Raw genomic sequence first — 19,207 nt, 5'->3', positions numbered from 1 at the left:
GTAAAGGAGAGAAATGTCTGCTTCTGCAGGGATTACTCACTTGCATGATTTGTGGGCGCATGGCTTAAATACAGCAGAGATCGGATGTGCATAACAGATTGGACACAAGTCTTCTTCACTAGTGGGCTGGAAAAAACAAGCACATACAAGTACCTACTTAACTTCAATAGCAGTTATGACAAGTACAAGATATCCAAAGACTGCTTTTCAGCTATTGGGAACTTTTCAAATGACCTGTTTCATAGCATCAGGTGAGTCTTTCATTTCTTTGCAAAACAAAATTTAAATATATGCTTAAGTATTTCAGAAAATTATTTCTTAGGAATAAATAGCAAAAGAGTGATTAGAATATGGATTTTGGAACGGACTAGGGCAGGGCTTTTCAACCTTTTCAGAGATTGTACCACTTTTAGGATATGGCAATATTCGAGTACCACCAGTTGCCTAGCAGGTGGGCGTGGCCTCAAGACAGCTGGGTCGGAATGGAACAAGTCACACCAGCTAACTCGAGTGGGGACAATTCAGTGCCCCACAAACTACACCTCCCCAAACTGCTAGCAGCCAAGCACATGTGCACGCACACACACAGACACACACACATTCCAGGTTTGGTGACTTTTATCCAGAGGAAGGAGAGGGCCTTCTCCCCAAGCCCAGACATGATTAGCAATTTGCTAGCTCAGATGTGGATACAAGTCTCTATGCTTGGAATGTTTTTTTTTTTTTTTTGGTGTGTGTGTAGCATGCTAAAGAGATGTTCTTTTCCCAATCCCAGACATCGTTGGTGTTTCCCTATCCAGTGCCCCCTCCCGGCAAAGCAGGAGGTGGAGGATATTTGCAGGAATCTCCAACTTCTGTCTTGACAGATCTCTGGAGAGCAAGAGGAGGCGGCAGGGGAGCAGCGCTTCCGGGTCCTGCACAAGGGAGGCTGGCCCTTCTCGAAAGGGAATTCCCATTTCCAATCATGCGTGGTAAGGATGCTGGCTTGTTGGGCAGCCTTCCCTCACACAGTTCCCCTGCCACCCCATCCTCCTCTCCAGAGATCTGCAGGGGAGACAGATCTGGAGGGCAAGGTGCAGCCTCCATATTGGCCACGTCTACCTCTCCAAGCCCTCCTCAATTTATTTATTTATTTATTTATTTATGAGACTTATATACCGCTTAAGTGCGAGCACTCTCTAAGCGGTATACACCAGTAAGCAATGTATGTATATATTTACATTGCCCCCCAACAATCTGGGTCCTCATTTTACCTACCCCGGAAGGATGGAAGGCTGAGTCAACCTTGAGCCGGTGAGATTTGAACTGCTGACCTGCTGAACATAGTCAGCTAAAGTGGCCTGCAGGACTGCACTCTAACTGCTGCGCCACCTCGGCTCTTTTAAACATACATTATATATAAATTAAAACACAGCCAAAAAGAAAACATAGTGAAATCACTCATTACAGCTCTTCACATATTTTCTGGAAAAACCACCTTTATCGATGTTAGGAAGAGCAAACCTTATTAAGGAACTCTTAACAGGAAGGGAATTGAAGTCCCCAAAAGGTCTCGATCTTTCTAATCTGCCTTCCCTTTGAGCCTTTAGTTCTCATTATTTTATTATTATGTATTTAAGAAGATCAAAGGCTCAGGATACTCACCTTCAAACCAGAACCCAGAAAAATTTAGTTAATCCACAATACCACTCTATGAAGAATGAAGATAATCTTTGGGCCCTGAGAGCATGCAGTTGTCAAGTCAGAATATCAGTGGCACACCTGTCAGCAACTGGAAGTGCATAAGTCCATGTACTCCCCTTTCCTGTCTCACAACTCAATCCATACATCCTTTAATTTTCAGACACATCTTTTTCTCATAAGCTCCTTAAAAAACCAACAATTAGCAGGAAAAATAAATCTAGCACTTCTGAATTCTTTCCCCAAGGGGGAAAGGAAAGTTCACAGCTTGTAGGTTGCTAGCAAAGTCATCAAAGAATGTAGCTATTGCTGCTAAAGAGAAGAATAAATAAGGAATCAATTTTGCCGCTCTCTCCTGTTACTACACCCTCTTACCTCCAGGATGTGGCCTGGGATTGCACAAGGGGCTAGGCTAAAATCCGGTTGAGTAGTTTGCAGCCAGGTGTTCAGTACAGACTTTGCCAATGTGGTTTTAGTAGCTCAGAAAGGGGTAGGAAAACTTTGCCATCAATAAACCATGGGAGACTACGCTTTTTTTGCCCTATTTTGATTCTCCTCCCCCGCCGCAGCCCACAGATTTTAGAACTGCATGGCCACAAAGATAGAGGCCTTCAGCCTCCCAATCCCTGCTTAGAGAGGGATTTGCATTTCGGTGAAGGTCAGGCCATACGCCCTCAATCAAAGGAACCCCCCCCCCGAATCCAGCGGGCTAGAAGGCAGCCCAGTCACCCTGCCCCTCCGGTTCCTTCTCCTCGGCCCCTGGGCACAGTCACAGTTGCAGCTCCTCACCATAGCTGGGTTGGGACTTGCAAGTACCTCTGTCCACTTCGTCCTGCAAAGTGGCACTCACCCGGTGCTCCTGCCTGCCATGCTGGCAACCCTGACTAAAGGCCGCGCGCTCCAGCCTCGCCCAGCCAAGGAAGGGACTAGCAGTCGAGACTACAGCAGATTTGCAGCTTGTCAGGGGCGCTCAAAAGGCTCCCCAACTTTAATCTGGAATTTCGGGGTTGGAAAGTGGAGCGACAGCACCGCATTTGCAGGCCTGGCGGCACCTGCTGGAAAACCTCCTGCTCCCCCACCCCTCCACTACCTCCTTTGGAGCCGTCCTGGTCTCGACGGTTGTTTTGAATTCTTTAAAAAACATCATGATAGGATGAGACTTTGAAGGTTTGACACTAGAGGGAACCAGAGGAACTAAAGATTACAAGTAAAGGAAAAGAACTCTTAAATTTGGTTTACTAATACAGAATGGAGCAAAATGCTTTAACATTGAATAGATAAATCATTATCTCTGGTAACCCTTAATGGCTTTTGCTGACTAGGACTGAACAATGAGGTTTTAAGGATTTGTTTATAGATAACAGATGAGATGTGGGAGGAAGAGATAATTTATTGTATTTTAAGAGAATTTGAAAAGTTACTAAAATTGTTTATACTTATAATGAAGGGGAAGTCATTTCTTTATATATATATCTTCTATTTTTCTATGTTTTTATTTTCTTCACTATGTTTTATTGTTTCACTTTTCTTTTTTAGTATTTTTTTTTATTTTAATGTTTAATAACATTACAAAGTGAGATTTAAAAATGGCAAAATATGCAAAACAACCTCTTGTAAAAATTTTTTAAAAAAAACATATGAAAATTACTATCTTTTAATATAATTTTGGGAGGGTTCAAAAGATGTTGGAATCAAAATATTTATGAGTTAGGTTGTCATCTCTGCATTCAGGTTATACAGAGAACGCACGGAGTCCAACTCAACTTGAGGCTCTTAATGAAGGTTCAGATCCTGTCTCTAGTTGGGCCTTTCCTACTGAAACCCAGAGACGGAGTATCACATACCTCCCTCCTGCTCCCTCTCCCACCCCCACCTGCAGCAGCCTTCATACATCTCCAAATTGCAACTGGAAGATGAGCAAGCAGACAAATTAATAATTTATATCCAATCCCTGCCAGAGATCATGTTCTTTGCCGGATCACTGCTTCTCATTGGAGGTCACCCAAACATACCAATAGATGCAAATGATATCTTAGATCTGGACAGTTTTTATTCTATTGAAAGCCCTCCTCCTGACACTTTTTTATTTCCCACTCAAAATTAAATTCAGTTTGCTAATCTCCAGGCACAAACTTGTTTTTACCTGGAACCATGCTCTTACTGTTTTTCCTGAGAGTTTGGAAACAGTTCCAACTCATGGAAACATAACCTTCGCAAGCACCATTGACATAAAATCTGCAGTTTCATATGGTTCTACATTTCTGAACAAGATCTTGAAGTCAGAGACATCCTAGCCTGCAAAGCGAATTCACTGATATTTCTTGCACTTATACAGCTCTCAGTTTCTTGCATTTATACAGTTCTGGAATGAGAGTTTCTGTATTCACCATGGATGCAGGCTGCCAAGGGGAAGAGCATGCACACATTTAGAAAATCAGAACACTTACCAAAGTGGCAGCTGCAGCTTGCTTGGATTCTTCACTGAGGTGGCCAAGCATTTGCTCCACCTTGGCTAGCTCTTCTTGGCTGATATAATCAGTGTCTGCAAAACAAAATAAAGAAGAAGGAACTCAATGGGTATATAGATTTTAAGAATATGACAGAAGAACAAGTTACCAGTTACATTTTTAACTTTCAAAACTTCTCCATCTCTGACTGGCTGGGAGCAATTAAACTGAACTTGTAGAGAAGGTTGATGGCCATAGGGTGGCAGAGTCTAACACATCTTCCAATTAGTCAAGCCCAGTAAACACAAAAAGATTAGTTTGAGCTCAAAATGACAACTGTGCTTTCAAAACTACTGTCTCACTGTTAGAAAATGTGTAGAGTTCATATGCCACAGCATGAATGGGAATTTTAGGCAAAAGTATTTTACAAATGCATGGATGTATTGTTTCTGATCAGATACATTATAATATTTGATAATGTTATAATTTTTAAAATATTTATTTTTTCTGTATTCAGAACACAATGAGATGACACTTAATCCACCCATGAAAATTATGTATAATGTCACAAGGCTATAGCAACAGAATTTATGATGAAAAAGAATAATCTGAACCAAGTTAAGACTGTTTCAGGAAGAGGTACAAGAAAAGTTCCCTACGGCATGTTCCAGGATTGCATACTTATATAAGCTTTTCCCCCAGCCCAGTCTCTACAACTAGGATATTGTATGTTGTTATAATATCTGTTGTTTTATGGTAGCTTTCTTTCACTCTTTAGCCTTTAGGATTGATGCAACAAATTATGGGCCTTTTCTAACTGGATCAAGCTGGGAAGGGGAATAATTAGACAAGGCAATAGAACAATTTTGAAGAAGTCCACATGCCAGAAGCTATAAAACAAACTATACAAATCTGATAATCACTGTGTCAGCAAACAAATACCTAGGCTGGAGCATTTAGCTTCTGGGCCAGCTCAGCAGCATTGTCAAGGGGTGGCAGTGCTGGCAGATGTACAAGCTCATATTCTGGGAATCAAGCTATTAAAGAGTGGGCACTCTTTAACGGGCTGGAAAGGACCTTTTCCTACAGAGCCCAGAAATAGAAAGAGAACACAATCCCTTTGCTGCAGGACAGGGAAAGTCATAGCCAGGCCCAGAGTCTAATTGCAGAAGAGTCTTGATAGATGGGAGGTGATCCTGATCCTGTTATCAGGATTCATTTTATGAAACAATTAGCAGGGACAGATGAAGAGATACCTTACAGTACATTAGAGAAAAGAGAAGAGAATCTGCTTGTGGTATTCTCTGCAGCTGGCTCCTTTCCCTATAGCGATATCTTCATGCAATTATTAAAAAAAATAAAAGCCTGCAGTTGTCAGGCAAGAAAGCCCCATTTATTTTGACTTCAAGGAGCAGAAAAGTACTACAGTTCCTGCAAAAACTATTGAATCTTCATAGATACAACCTGTTCCAGTCAAGGTGCTTGGAGTTATTAATTAACAGTAACTCCAGAAGGCGCACATACTCACGATCATTATTTTTCATTTTTGGAAAGATCGAAGATCCAAATTTCACAATAAAACCTCCCTTAGATCTCCCATTAGATATCCCATGGCGAGGGATAGGGCAACTGTGATTGCCTCATTCAAACAGTTAGAAGAACAGTTTCCCTGGGATTAGTTGAGGTTCATAGAGGAGCTATTATTACAAGGGAGAAAACAGAGATCATGTTTGAAGCCGAGATGTTGCTAAATATTGTCTAAATATTTTCTCTTTCTCTCAACAGAACAGAAACTTGTTTGATTCTACAGGGAAAAATTAGTTGATCATCATCATGGCCACCCCAATCATACCTAGTTTTGCCCATCAGCTCAAGATCGCTAAAGGATTAACAGCCTATGGAAAACACAGAAATGAAAACAGTGTTATTCTTTGGGGAGCAGCATTTCCCTGTCCAGATGCTCCAATTACTTTTCTTTTGTGCCTTTCTGTAGCGCTAAGGACAATAATCTGCTTCTCTCTTCTTAGAGCTGGACAAATGTTTTTTTTTTAACAGGGCTGATTTATGAGAAGTCACCTATTTTTATGGTACAGGGAAGCAATGCTTTCTTTCACTGCCCTCTTTTCAGCAATGTTTGATCCATAATGATAGTACTCACAGTAGCTCAATTTTGGTGAAATGAGTGCTAGTTTAACAAAGTTAACCTCATCAAGACAGAATCATGCTCTAACACACACAGTCAAGCCAGTCCCTCACTCCCCTTAACCTTTAAACACCCAAAGCAAACCATCCATCATTTCTAAGAGCCACCGTGAGGCCTCTGATCAGCCTCATCTCTAGTCTCTGTCATCTCATAGCCTTTTTACTTACAATGCCAGTTATTCAAAGAATGCATAGTCTTCAAAAGGAGTAAGAGGATATCCACTTATGGGGAGACTGCAAAGGGTGCAGAATGTAAAGAAAGAGCTGAAACATTAGCTTTTAATTGGTCAGATAAGATAGCCAGTTATGGCCAAGTGGATACATAAAGTTTTGTTCTTTGTTAGTGTGGTATTTGCCCTTTGGTATTTATCTCTGCTAATATCCTTTTCCAAATATTTAGACTGGACAATATTTAGAAAATAACATTACAGTGCTAAATTTAGGTCCCTCAAAAGTACAGCACTAGAGAAGGCAGACTAAGATGAAGCCTGTTCCCATATTTCATTCTATGGATACATTACACGATCTTATCTTGTGTGATGGGATTAATATTAAAACCTAAGCAGTGTCAAACGCATAAGTGTATTTATTTGCTCTGCTCATCAATTGAAGAGTTCCTTCGTTGATAACTTATAATCAATAAAAAGATACAACACAACTACAAAACTTAAATGGACAAAAAAAAAAAGGAAAAACGAACTCAGGCTCTATTATTTAAAGTTAACAATTGTATCACAGTCCATATAATGATAGCTGGGACAGCAAAAATTCAGGATGAGATGGTGCCTGATGGAGCTTCTTTCATTAGAGCCAATTTAAACAATTTTTGTCTCTGCTTCCAATGAATATTCAGTCTGATCAGTTATATCAGTTAGGGAACTGGAGGCTAAAGAGTACAGAGAAGAGCAACAAAGATGATTAGGGGATTGGAGGCTAAAACATATAAAGAACGGTTGCTAGAATTGGGTATGTCTAGTTTAATGAAGAGAAGGACGAGGGGGGACATGATAGCCGTGTTCCAATATCTCAGGGGCTGCCATAAAGAAGAGGGAGTCAAGCTATTCTCCAAGGCGCCTGAAGGCAGGACAAGAAGCAACGGGTGGAAACTAAGCAAGGAGAGAAGCAACTTAGAACTAAGGAGAAATTTCCTGATAGTTTAGAACAATTAAACAGTGGAACAACCTGCCTCCAGAAGCGGTGAATGCTCCAACACTGGAAGTTTTTAAGAAGAGACTGGACAGCCATTTGTCCAAAATGGTATAGGGTTTCCTGCCTGAGCAGGGGGTTGGACTAGATGACCTCCAAGGTCCCTTCCAACTTCACTACTACTACTACTACTACTACTACTACTACTACTACTACTACTACTACTACTACTACTATATGTTAGGCTACTATTCTCATGGAAGAGAAATGTAGGCAAAACGTATAGCAATGCTTGGCCCATCCTTGTAGTCCTGGAAACTGCAACTCTCCAAGTTTCTGGAAGAAATATTCACTAACAACTTTTATCTGATTTTATAATTAGAGATGCTGGGGACTGGATCCAGGCTTTCCTACCACAAATGTGCCATGACCTATTTCAACAGCTCTACTCGGCTTTGCTAATCATCTCTATTAGAAGATGTTTGTACTATAAAGAACCTTAGAATAAAATAATGTAAGGACTTTGTGATATGCTTTATTGTGTTATTTTGTTCTGGATGCATTTTAACCGGGGATTTTTTTTTTCACATGGGTTTTGCTATAAAAATAACTCTGAATGTTTATCAGAAAAGAGGCTCAGATTCCATCTTAAATAAAGCTCTGATACTTCAAAGCCTTGACAGATGTTTCTCAGAGAATAGGAAGTTGCAGTTAGTCCTGGGAATGCAAGGACAGGAAATTACTGTATACCTCTATGGAGTTTCAAAAAGCAAATACACTTTGAGATAAGAACAGGTTAACAGGGGAAAAATACCAAGATGACATTAAGAGGTCTTGTAGACCGTTCACAAACTTCAGAACAGGGGCTATATTATTCTCTTTTCTACAAAGACCTCTTTAACATTAGGCAACCATCAATCTGACTAGACAAAAAGCAATCCAAGCAAGCAATTCTTGGCGAAAGGAAGCATAATACACCGGAGATACTTACAGCTCTGCAGGGAGAAATGTTTCTTGTCAGCCGAAGATGATGTCATTCCCAGTACTAAAGGCTCTGTGTGTCCCAGTAAGTACTGAATAGAACGGAGCTGGAAACAAGGATCTGCCAGGATCACAGCCGTTGCTCGCTCAGCCCTAGAAAGACAGACAGACAGATAGGGAGATCCTCTTTTTAAATGCCTTGCCCTGGAATAGCAGGGTGCTGCTCTGCTTACAACTATCGCTCTTTTGTCACAAAAATGCATACAATTTACAGACCACAGTCCTCCATTAAAGAAAATGCACACCCAATTGTTGCCCATGGTTGCTTTTAAGACAGCATAGATTGCAATGGCTGAAAGAAAGGAAGGATGAGCTGGCAGGCCAAAGACCCTCAACAAGCTTCAAAGGGACTAGAATAGCGGTTCTCAACCTGTGGGTTGGGACCCCATTTGGGGTCAAACGACCATTTCACGGGGGTCACCAACCAATGCAGTCCGCCATTTTTTCCCCTTTTCCTTAGCTGTGCTACTCCCTTTAAATTCTATTGGCTTTTGAAAGCCAATAGAATAGACTCTCTTGAATAGAGTCTAATTCTGTTGGCTTTCAAAAGCCAATAGGAATTGTCCAGGCTGTCTCTGCCCTGCTGAGCCCGCCAAAAGTCCCATTCTGCAAACGGTGCTGCAAGTTGTCTGCAGCGAAGGTGAGCTGTCTGGAAGTTTCCACCCCTCCCTGCTGAGCAACTACTAAAAATATAAGTAAAAGAGGGCCAGGGGTGGGAGGTAGGAGGCCGGCGGGCGCAGGGAGGGTTGCTGGCGTGCGTGGGGCCTGGCGGGTGCCTTACCTCCCTTGGGCTGGGCCAGCTGGTGGCCCAGCTGGTAGTCACCCTGCGCCGTCGCTGCCCCTTGCCAACTACGCCTCAGCCGGCGCAGGGGGCGGCACCACGCATGCGCAGTGCTCCCGGGCAGGGAAAGTCCTCGACTTACAACTGGTTGGTTAGTCCTCGACTTACAACCGGTTGGGTAGTCCTCAACTTACAGCCAGTTGAGTAGTCCTCGACTTACGACTGGTTGGGGGTCGCGGCATTAAAAAGGTTGAGAACCACTGGACTAGAGGCTATTTGCTAGAAAAACAAACTCATTTTTGGAAGGTACCTGAGAATCCCTTTTGGACAGTTTATTTCTGGAAGCTAGTATTTTAGAAGCCAATGGCTTTTGCAACTGGAGTAAAGAAAGCTCACCATTTATATGCTTCAATGTTCCCCTCCCCGCATTTCCCAAGACACAACATATTCATAAATTAAACATGTATTAAACAGCAGATACTTTATTCTTGATTGATATTTGATTCAAGGGTGAAAGACAGCTGCTTAGCAACTAGATCACTTGATAAGCTGCTTTTGCTGTGTCAATTCCAGGGAATCTTGAAAAACAATTAAATAAAAAAATATCCAGCATTTTAAAGTAAGACAGAATTGGGTGCAGTAGAAATAGGGCAAACTCCACCTCCTTATTTATTTATGTTTATTTTAAAACAAATATCTAAGAAGAGTAAAGAAATCATTCTAAGGAACAAGTATAGACAATCCACACAGGGCTTCAAATAACACGTTATGTATTAAAAAGAATTTTGAAAAGCCCTCTTGTCATGACTCACAGATTATTTAATTTGCCCAAAATAAGTGAGGAACAAGAAGAAGCAAGGTTTTTTAGGAATTAAAAAGCTATATATCCACAGAAAATTAATAATTGACCTATAAGTGAGTAATACTATGTAAACTAGAAACCAAAATGCTATGAAATGGTTGCATTTTCTGGCTTATTTTAAAATGCTGTCTACTTATTTAAATATTTATCTGCTCCTTGTATTGGTAGAATATAATCAGTAAAATAATACAAAGCAATGGCAAAGCACTAAAATAGAACCACATTAAAAGCATATTCAATATACTGTACATATAAAAACTGAACTGCAGTTATAGAAATCTGAATGGTTGAATGACTAGCTAGAGCAGTGGTTCTCAACCTTTCTAATGCCGTGACCCCATAATACAGTTCCCCATGTTGTGGTGACCCCCAAGTAGGTGTGGCCACCAATAAGAGGGAGTAGGACAGCTAGGGAAAAGGGAAAAAAATGGTGGACAGCGTGGTTTGGCGACCCCCATGAAATGGTCGTTCGACCCCAAATGGGGTCCCGACCCACAGGTTGAGAACCACTGAGCTAGAGGTTTTCCTTACTAAGGAATGAAGTAAGGGCAGTGCTACATTGCTTGCTGGAGGAACAGTTTCCCACAGTTGAGTCATCACAACCAAGAAAGCCTTTTCCACACAATGTGCAATATCCAATAATAAGATGCAAAGGAGGGTCCCTAAAGAATATCTTAATAACAGACGGGCAAATAAAGAGAAATAGCCAAACTATGGAGCCAGTTCAATGTCATCGCTAATGTTTTAAATGTGGAATAAAAATATATTGGCAATGTGTGTAATTTCTTTAAAATGTATAATGTCTGGAGTCTAAATCAAATTCTCAATAGCATTTCAATTGTCTAAAACCATCCTAGCCTTTATACGTATCTAATGATGCAGCAAATCAGAAAACATCAACAGTCTGTTACAGAAGAAACACCTGATAAATACCCTGCAGATTAGAAGGCACCACTAATGATTAATATTTTCAGAAAAATCATCTGAAGCCTTCGAGTCCCCAGCTTGCACCAAGGTAAGAATCTTAGAATACTGAATTCTATCAATGTTGATTTTCCATTTCACAAATATACAAAATTGTAGCTTAACAAAAGATCTTATAAATATAGCTATAATTTTATCTTCCTTCCTCTTACCCTTCCAGTTTTAAGAACTGAAACTTAGAGAGAAAGGTGGGCAAAATAATTGAGATAATTCATCCTCTCCCAACTATTTTTACTGGATACTGGGTACTAGGTTCCTTTTCCACACTTGGAATACTGCATCCAGCTTTGGTCACAATGATGTAAAAAAGATGTTGAGACTCTAGAACAGTGGTTCTCAACCTGTGGGTCGGGACCCCATTTGGGGTCGAACGACCATTTCATGGGGGTCGTCAAACAAGGCTGTCTGCCATTTTTTCCCCCTTTTCTTTGGCCACGCCCCTGGCACCTGGTGATATATAAGTGGTTGGGGGTCACCACAACATGGGGAACTGTATTATGGGGTCGCGGCATTAGAAAGGTTGAGAACCACTGCTCTAGAAAGAGTACAGAGAAGAGCAACAAAGATGATTAGGGGACTGGAGGCTAAAGCATATAAGGAACGGCTGCTGGAATTGGGTATGTCTAGTTTAATGAAGAGAAGGATGGGAGGAGGGGGGACATGATAGCAGTGTTCCAATATCTCAGGGGCTGCCACAAAGAAGAGGGAGAAGCAACCTAGAACTAAGGAAAAATTTCCTGACAGTTAGAACAATTAATTTATGGAACAACTTGGCTCCAGAAATTGTGAATGCTCCAACACTAGAAGTTTTTAAGAAGAAACTGGACAGCCATTTGTCTGAAATGGTACAGGGTTTCCTGCCTGAGCAGGGGGTTGGACTAGAAGACCTCCAAGACCTCCAACCCTAACCCTATCGAGTCCTTACCAAGGACCCGGGATAGATAGATCTGGATGTTTGATGTTGTTGTTATTATTAATTTGCTTTTATAAAATAAAAAGTAAACACACATAGCTGTCCTTGGTTTTTAATGACATGGTAAATAACTAAAGCTTTAAAGTAAAAGCCAAGAAATCTGAAATGAGTATGTTTTCCTACTACAAGGATAACAAAGGGTTTAATACTGGGGGGGAAAAGGTTGAAAGTCTTAAATTTCCTGTCCCAAAAGATCTCTGAAATTGCACTCACACATCCCTCTTGACTCAGCCTTTCTGCCTGGTGCAGTTGGGTAATAATTGCTTGGCATGAATGGGAGAGGGTGAAGTCCAGTGGTGGGATTCAAATATGTGAACAACCAGTTCTCTGTGTGGCTGCTGCTTCCAGAAGTCCATTCTGGGCCTGGGCAACAAAAAATTAGCTACCAGTTCCGTAGAACTGATGTGAACTGGCTGAATCCCACCACTGGTGCGGTCTCATTAGCATATAAGGGAGAAATTACAACAGCAATTTTTATAGCAACTCTTGCCTCTGTAATTTTTAAAGTGCATAATTAGGGAAGTTTGAGTTAGATAAAGGACACAAACATAAGCCTTATTAAAAAGGAAAGAGACAAAAAAAAGACATAAAACATCCTATGGAACTTTAAGGAATCACATGTAAATATTTTGGTGGTAAAAGATGCTGGACTATAGAGTTGCTAAAGTAGAGAGAATGTCTCCAGAAAATATTGTCCTCCAGAGGAAAAAATTAAATATTCTGAGCAGAACACAAGAACCAGTTTGCTAATAATCAAGAAAAACTTTATTGTCCAGAAAAATCTAAAAGGGTTAAGCTCACCCAAACACTAGGAGAGAAAGTGTAACCCAAATATCACAGTCAGTAAAACAGACATATAGTAACCACTTACAGTCAAATTAAAGTTTAAAATCTCAGGACAGATTCTTAAGTAAAACATTTATTGCTTGAAAAAAGTGTTTCTGAAGCTATCCTGGATCTGCATATAGTTGTCTGCAACTTTTTTCCAGAGGCTCTTGTTCCTTGCCTAGGTCCCACAGCTTTCCAGGGCTTAAATTTAAAACAATGCTTTTCCTTTCTAGAGAGAAGAATGGCAAAGTTCCCCTTCTGCTGTGGTCTAGATGCAAGTATGTATTAACTTTTTTTTTTAAATAAAAAGATACTGATTCTGTGCCTTGGCATCTTGTAAATACCAGAATAACCCCTGGGCTCTGTTCTGATCTCCAAAGTATGCCCATTACTCACTGCTTAGTTCTGCATAATAGTTCAGTGGAACTGAATTGCTCAGCTGTTCTGTAAGTTCATCCACCCATACCTTCTTTCTTGGAAGTTGAACCCAGAAGGCGAAAGGCCTCAAGATTCTGCATTTTGAGCTGCTCAGAGTTGGTGGTGACTGGAATACAAGCCCAATAAAGTAAATAAAGATACCACCTTTTCCGCCACATTCTGCAAAGCTTTCTTCCTTCTTTACTTCTACTAGTTGCCGTGTCAATGAAATATTTTTAAACTGAGGTGACCTAAAAAGCACGAGAGAGCTCATGTCCTTGCCTCTGGCTCAAGTGCCAGTACATTTCAGCCAGTAACAGGGTGGTGTCCACTGCATTTAAAAAAGCAGCACATTTAGTACCTGTAACAAGCACCGTGCCAGCCTATTGGGAAAAGGGCAGAGGTATCCTATATTTTCCTTCTATTTTCTGAAGTTGTCATTGGGATGACTGTGGTTGGGTTCTCCTTTCCTCAAATAAAGACAAAATATAGAAGTGGTCTTCCCAAATCCTTTATTAAGAGCAAAAGTATAGGTTTGCTAAACTGCAGCAGCATATGGGTTCAGGGAAGCTGAGGACTCAGCTGCCTCAGAGCTTTCCATCAATATTAACTCCCCTTCTCTCAATATGAGAGAAGACCTCTACTATACTCAGTAAAGCAACATCCTGCAAATGTAAATCTTCCTGTCATATTAGGAAGAACACTGTGACAGTTTTCCTTTTTCAGAATCTTTGCATTCTGATTCTTTGAGTTCAGCATCACAGATGCAGTGCATCTGCTACAAATGGTTATGCTCACCAAAAATTAAGAGGGCCACAACCCACAATTGTGTTCTGAGGATGAGGGAATGACAGGAGGAAACTGTTTGCCTCCTAAGAGACTATATTCCCAGTGCCTTAGATGGTTCTGGCAGAAGTACCTGGTTCAATATTGTTTCCAGGGAACTATAGGACTACATCCCTTGGGGAAGGGATGCATTTGAAACAATACACGCATACGGTTCCAAACTCAATCATAAGTAATCAGAAGATGGAGCTAACTGCAGCAATCAAAATGTTTTGTGTCAAAATTGATCTTTTCAGTTGAGAAAAATTCTGTTATTCTAAAACCACTAGGTGCTCTTATGCTCCAACGTGTTACTATTGTTAGGAAGTTATGCTATTTTTTCCATTTTGTTGCGACTGAAGCGCTTGAAAATATTTGAAAAAACTTGAAAAGGGGGAATGTCCCTTTTCAGCATGTTAGATCTAATGAAATTATAGTCAGCAGAGTTCTTCCTGGTAGCTAAATGTAACTGAATATAGCCCAGATGCTTCCTGCTTATCTCTCCACACGAGAGGAATCTGCTTTACATTTATACTTTTCAAGAGAGACGTTTACTTTCTCTCTTGAAAATACCACTGCAGAGTACATTTGGAAAAGACATATATAGAAAAAATTCCCCCAAATGGAATACAAATAGGCTAAAAAGAAAACTGGAGTAGAGCTATTTTTCTTTATGTGTAAATTTTTGGCATAGAGGCATACATTTATTGCATGATAGAGCCATCAACTTAGTGAATCTGCATGTGCATTCTGGAACAAGCCTAGACATCTATTGCTTCATAAGAACCAGTTTAGAGTTCTCTTCTCCCCCCCCCCAAGAATATAGTGATAATGCTGATCACTGCAGCAATTAATTTTAGCTATTTGGCATTGACATTCATGCTCACTTTACTATGTTTACTTACAGTAGTGGCCAAAATTGTGGAAACCTTTTGGGAAAAGTGTGTAAAAGTGTGTGGCTAATAACACCACTCTTTTTTGAGTAGTACCATAAAATTATATATCAATGGAAAGATAATTTAATCAAGAATGTAATGCAACAAAGTTTGTTCAATTATCTGTATTCGATGAAACGTTATAGCCAAATAACCAGAAAAAGGAAGCACAACTTGCTTAGGTTGATATCAGGTAGCTTTCCTTCATCTGATCGTAACCAATGAGCATGAGTATTTAGAGAGCCAATCAGGTGTCATCTTGTTTTGTCAATGAGCCAATCAGATCACAGTAGGATTCAGTTTTTGATGTCATGTATTGAAGCTGAGAGGAGGACATTTGTCAGAATGTTACGTGATGGCTATCAAGTTGGTTGGGTTTTTTTGAGTTCTTTCATTTAGTGAGCTTGTAAAACATAATAAAATTAAAGTAATGGTGCAAAGAGTTGACTGGTCACCCAGAAAGCGATGTAAAATAGTATTATTAAGTGAACAAGCTACAGTTATAAAGAAATCAGAAGAAAAATGGGTGGAAACTTAACCAAAGGTACTATTTCTACTATACACTTTTCCCAAAAGGTTCCACATTTTTGGCCACTACTGTATGAAACAGCAACTTTATGGATCTAGCAAGGTCAAATCATGCTGATGATACACAGATTAAAAATGTTGCATATCAATCATATACCAACCATGAGGTTGCTGTTGTAGGGAAAATAGGATGAGGAAGCAGTATTAGGTACATTTGCCATCTTCAGTTACTTATAAAGTAATAAAGGTGGGATAAAAATCTAATAAATATCTTTTACGGAAAATTATGTTTGTTCTTTGTCTCCAGCACAAGTTTCATTTTCTTATGAAAGCTACACAATAACTGGACCATGGAGGGGAAGATAATTGCAAACAAGCAATACAATTACAATACTGCTTGTTTTGGGGTATATTTCACCCAAAGGAGGTTTTGTCTCCTTCTTGAGTGACACATTAAGCAAAATGCTAACAAAATAGAGAAGTTAAGAAAACACTGACATATTTTAAAGATTACTAATCCAAGCAAATGCTACATGGTAATTATGCTACAAAGTGCTACATTCATCAGCAAGTAATAGCTATCAGCTATTTGACAAGAACCATTGGAATTCTACTTTTTTTTTAAAGTTTTTATTTTCCATTTTTCATTACACTCATACAAAATACTTCAGATAAAGAGTAAAATAAATTTATACACACAACTTTCAGTATTGCTCACTCATTTCCCCCCAAACCGCATCCTCCCTCTGACTTCCTGCCTTACTTCCCTCTTCCTCCCTCTTCTTCCTCACCACTCTCCTCCTCTCCTCTTTCTCCTCCACTTCTTACTTGCTTCTCCCCTTCCTCCTACCTTCTCATCCCACTCCGGATGCAGTCCAGGGAAAATGCCCGAGCAATTCCTCTCTCCAAATTACAACATCAATATTATATACAATAAAACTATTTCTACTTATCTGACCTATTTAACCTCCAACCCCCCCTCCCCACCCCGACTTCCCAGAGTCAAGTACAGGGTTATACAAACATAGTAAACATAATCAATTTAACTTCACTAATTATACAATAACCAAAATCATACTAACCCTTAACTCCCTTCAAACTTTAACATCATAATTTTATAAACAAATCCATTATTCATAAAGTAAATGAAACTTTGTAGTTCCATATTTCTTCTGAACATATTCTATCCATTCTTCTCCATACAATAACATATCTCTTGTGAATGATCCTTTAAATAAGCAGAAATTTTGGCCATTTCTGCTAAATTCTACTTTATTGTTTTAAAATATAATAAAATTTTGAAACCTGGAATTGCTCTCCCCCTCCCCCACCTTATATCAAAAAAGATCAAGGTTGAACAATCTTCCTTCTCATCCACTTTGTTTTAGTGCTAATGCAATGTTTACATAATCTGCATTTTCTTTTTTTCAGGTCTAGTCTTAAAGTGAAGACACTATAGTTTCTACAGTACTTTTTAGTTGTTTCTGTGACCACAAATATCAAGTCTGAAATACAGAGTTTCACCAAATGGCAAGTTAGTTCATCACTCTAAAATTTAAAGAATAAAAAGGATAAAAACATTTAAATTCATTCAAGGCTTTCCTTAATGAACCAAAGCCAAGATTAATGGATCTAATCTTTGGATGAAAATCAGACCTGTGAGAAAGTGATGAGAAAGAACACTCGGGAAGAAGAAGTATAGAACCATTTCCTTTACCTACTGTATACAGTATTCAAGTCCAGCTTTAAAAGTAGCTGCATACAGGCATCTGGCAAGTATTTCTTCTAGAGCAGAACTCCTTCAACTGGAAAACAGAGGGTTAAGTGCCCATCATATCCTGCAGCTGCAGCAGCCAAATTAGTCATTTGCTGCCTTAATGGAAACCAATTACTCGGTTTTGATTTTCACTTCCTTCAAATAAAGCAGCCTAGGTCTCCCTGGAAATTACACCCCAGGCCCTGCTGTAACTGCCCCTGCAATTACTCTGCCGACATGCCTGGTCAACCACCTTCAACTGTGCAGGGGGCAAAGGGTAATTCAGTGGTATGCAATCTCTTTCGGTCTCTGATGAATCTTCAGAGCAAGAATAGCTTCCTGGCCAGCCAAAAGTATGACATACTGTAAATATCTGGAGTTTCTGCCTATTTTTTTTTTAATCTTAGTTACCAGATGTTGTTTATTGCACTTGAACATCCAGTTTTCTGAAAACAAACTGCAGTTTATTAATAGATCAGCCACAGACAAATGTGAAAGGAAGAAAGTCCAGATAATTACTGATAACAATACTGTTAAAAGAAAACCAGAAGAAATATTGTTTGCAAATAGAAATGATGGAAAAAATAGTGAAGTGTTGAAGCATATAGATGTGCTATGAAGTTGATCCTAACAAAAAATAATGGCTATAACGGATTTTATCTAGTTTTGAAAATGTATTTTTCTCAGAGCAACTAACCATGCTGGCTCAGGAATTCTAGGAGTTGAAGTCCACCAGTCATAAAAGAGTCAAGGTTGCCTACCCCTGGCCTAGAGAATAACTTTATAGCAGTGTTTCTCAACCTTGACAATTTTAAGGCATGTGGACTTCAACTCCCAGAATTCCACAGCCAGCATTGCTGGCTGTGGAATTCTGGGAGTTGAAGTCCACATGCCTTAAAATTGTCAAGGTTGAGAAACACTGCTTTATAGCTAACATCTTGGCGAAATCAGCCACACAGTAGCAACTAACACAAGATAGTAATAAAGGTAAGATGCAATATAGCAATAGCAATAGCTATTGTTATATTGCTCCATGGTGCTTTACAGCACTCTCTGAGTGGCTTACAAATGTCAGCATATTGCCCTCAACTATCTGGGTCCTCATTTTACTGACCTTGGAAAGATGGAAGGCTGAGTCAACCGTGAATTGGTCAGGTTCAAACTCCTAGGTGTGGGCAGAGTTAGCCCGCAGTACTGCATTCTAACCCCTACACTAACACGTCTCATAATATCCAGGAACAAAAGAAGCAACTTCTTGAATATTGGGGACACATTCCTAGCCATTTGCTCAAGAGCAGAGGAGGAATATAGGGAGCTACCTTACAATGAGTCAGATTCAGGGCTGAAGGCAAAGTAGCAGTGGTAGAGCATGTGACGCACATAGAAGAAGTTCCACCTTCAATCCTTGCCATCTCCAGATAAGCTGAACTTTATGAAACCTTGGTTAGTATTCACATAGTCAACACTGATGACACTGAGCCATATGAACCAGTAGCCTGACTTTGACTCAGCGTGAGGCAACTTCTGATATTCACAGCAGGGAAAAACATTTTTTATTACTACAACTTGAAAATAAAACATAGGGCTTTAGAGAACCATTTATTTAATGGTATCAAATAAACAGAATACAACAGGACAACTTCCTAGATTGTGGGACAGGTTGGTTTCATCCAGCATAGCAGAGGAAAACTTCTATATGACTATACTAGAGTACAGATAGTAGCTATTGACTCACATCTAATTGCTTCTATTGTACAACTTTGCCAGTGAATTTGTCAGTGAAACAAGGTAGGCCTGCTCTC

At 39.9% G+C, this 19,207-nt stretch overlaps 1 protein-coding gene across 3 annotated transcripts in view; it reads right to left on the bottom strand.

The window, feature by feature from the left end:
* RNF123 (ring finger protein 123) overlaps window positions 1–19,207 on the bottom strand; it is a 116,471-nt gene that overhangs the window by 2,476 nt on the left and 94,788 nt on the right. For all 3 annotated transcript variants that reach the window (XM_039334025.1, XM_039334027.1, XM_039334026.1), the window contains 3 exons: window positions 8,467–8,609; window positions 4,128–4,222; window positions 41–126 (listed from right to left, as the gene is read on the bottom strand). In XM_039334025.1, the coding sequence (XP_039189959.1) occupies window positions 41–126; window positions 4,128–4,222; window positions 8,467–8,609 (324 nt within the window). The remainder of the gene's footprint in view (window positions 1–40; window positions 127–4,127; window positions 4,223–8,466; window positions 8,610–19,207) is intronic.

This window comes from Crotalus tigris, unplaced genomic scaffold (assembly GCF_016545835.1).
Source record: "Crotalus tigris isolate CLP2741 ecotype Arizona unplaced genomic scaffold, ASM1654583v1 scf7180000017625.6296891, whole genome shotgun sequence".
Taxonomy (NCBI): Eukaryota; Metazoa; Chordata; class Lepidosauria; order Squamata; family Viperidae; genus Crotalus; species Crotalus tigris.
Note: the sequence above shows the minus strand (reverse complement) of the source record. Positions and strands in the feature narration are given on the sequence as shown.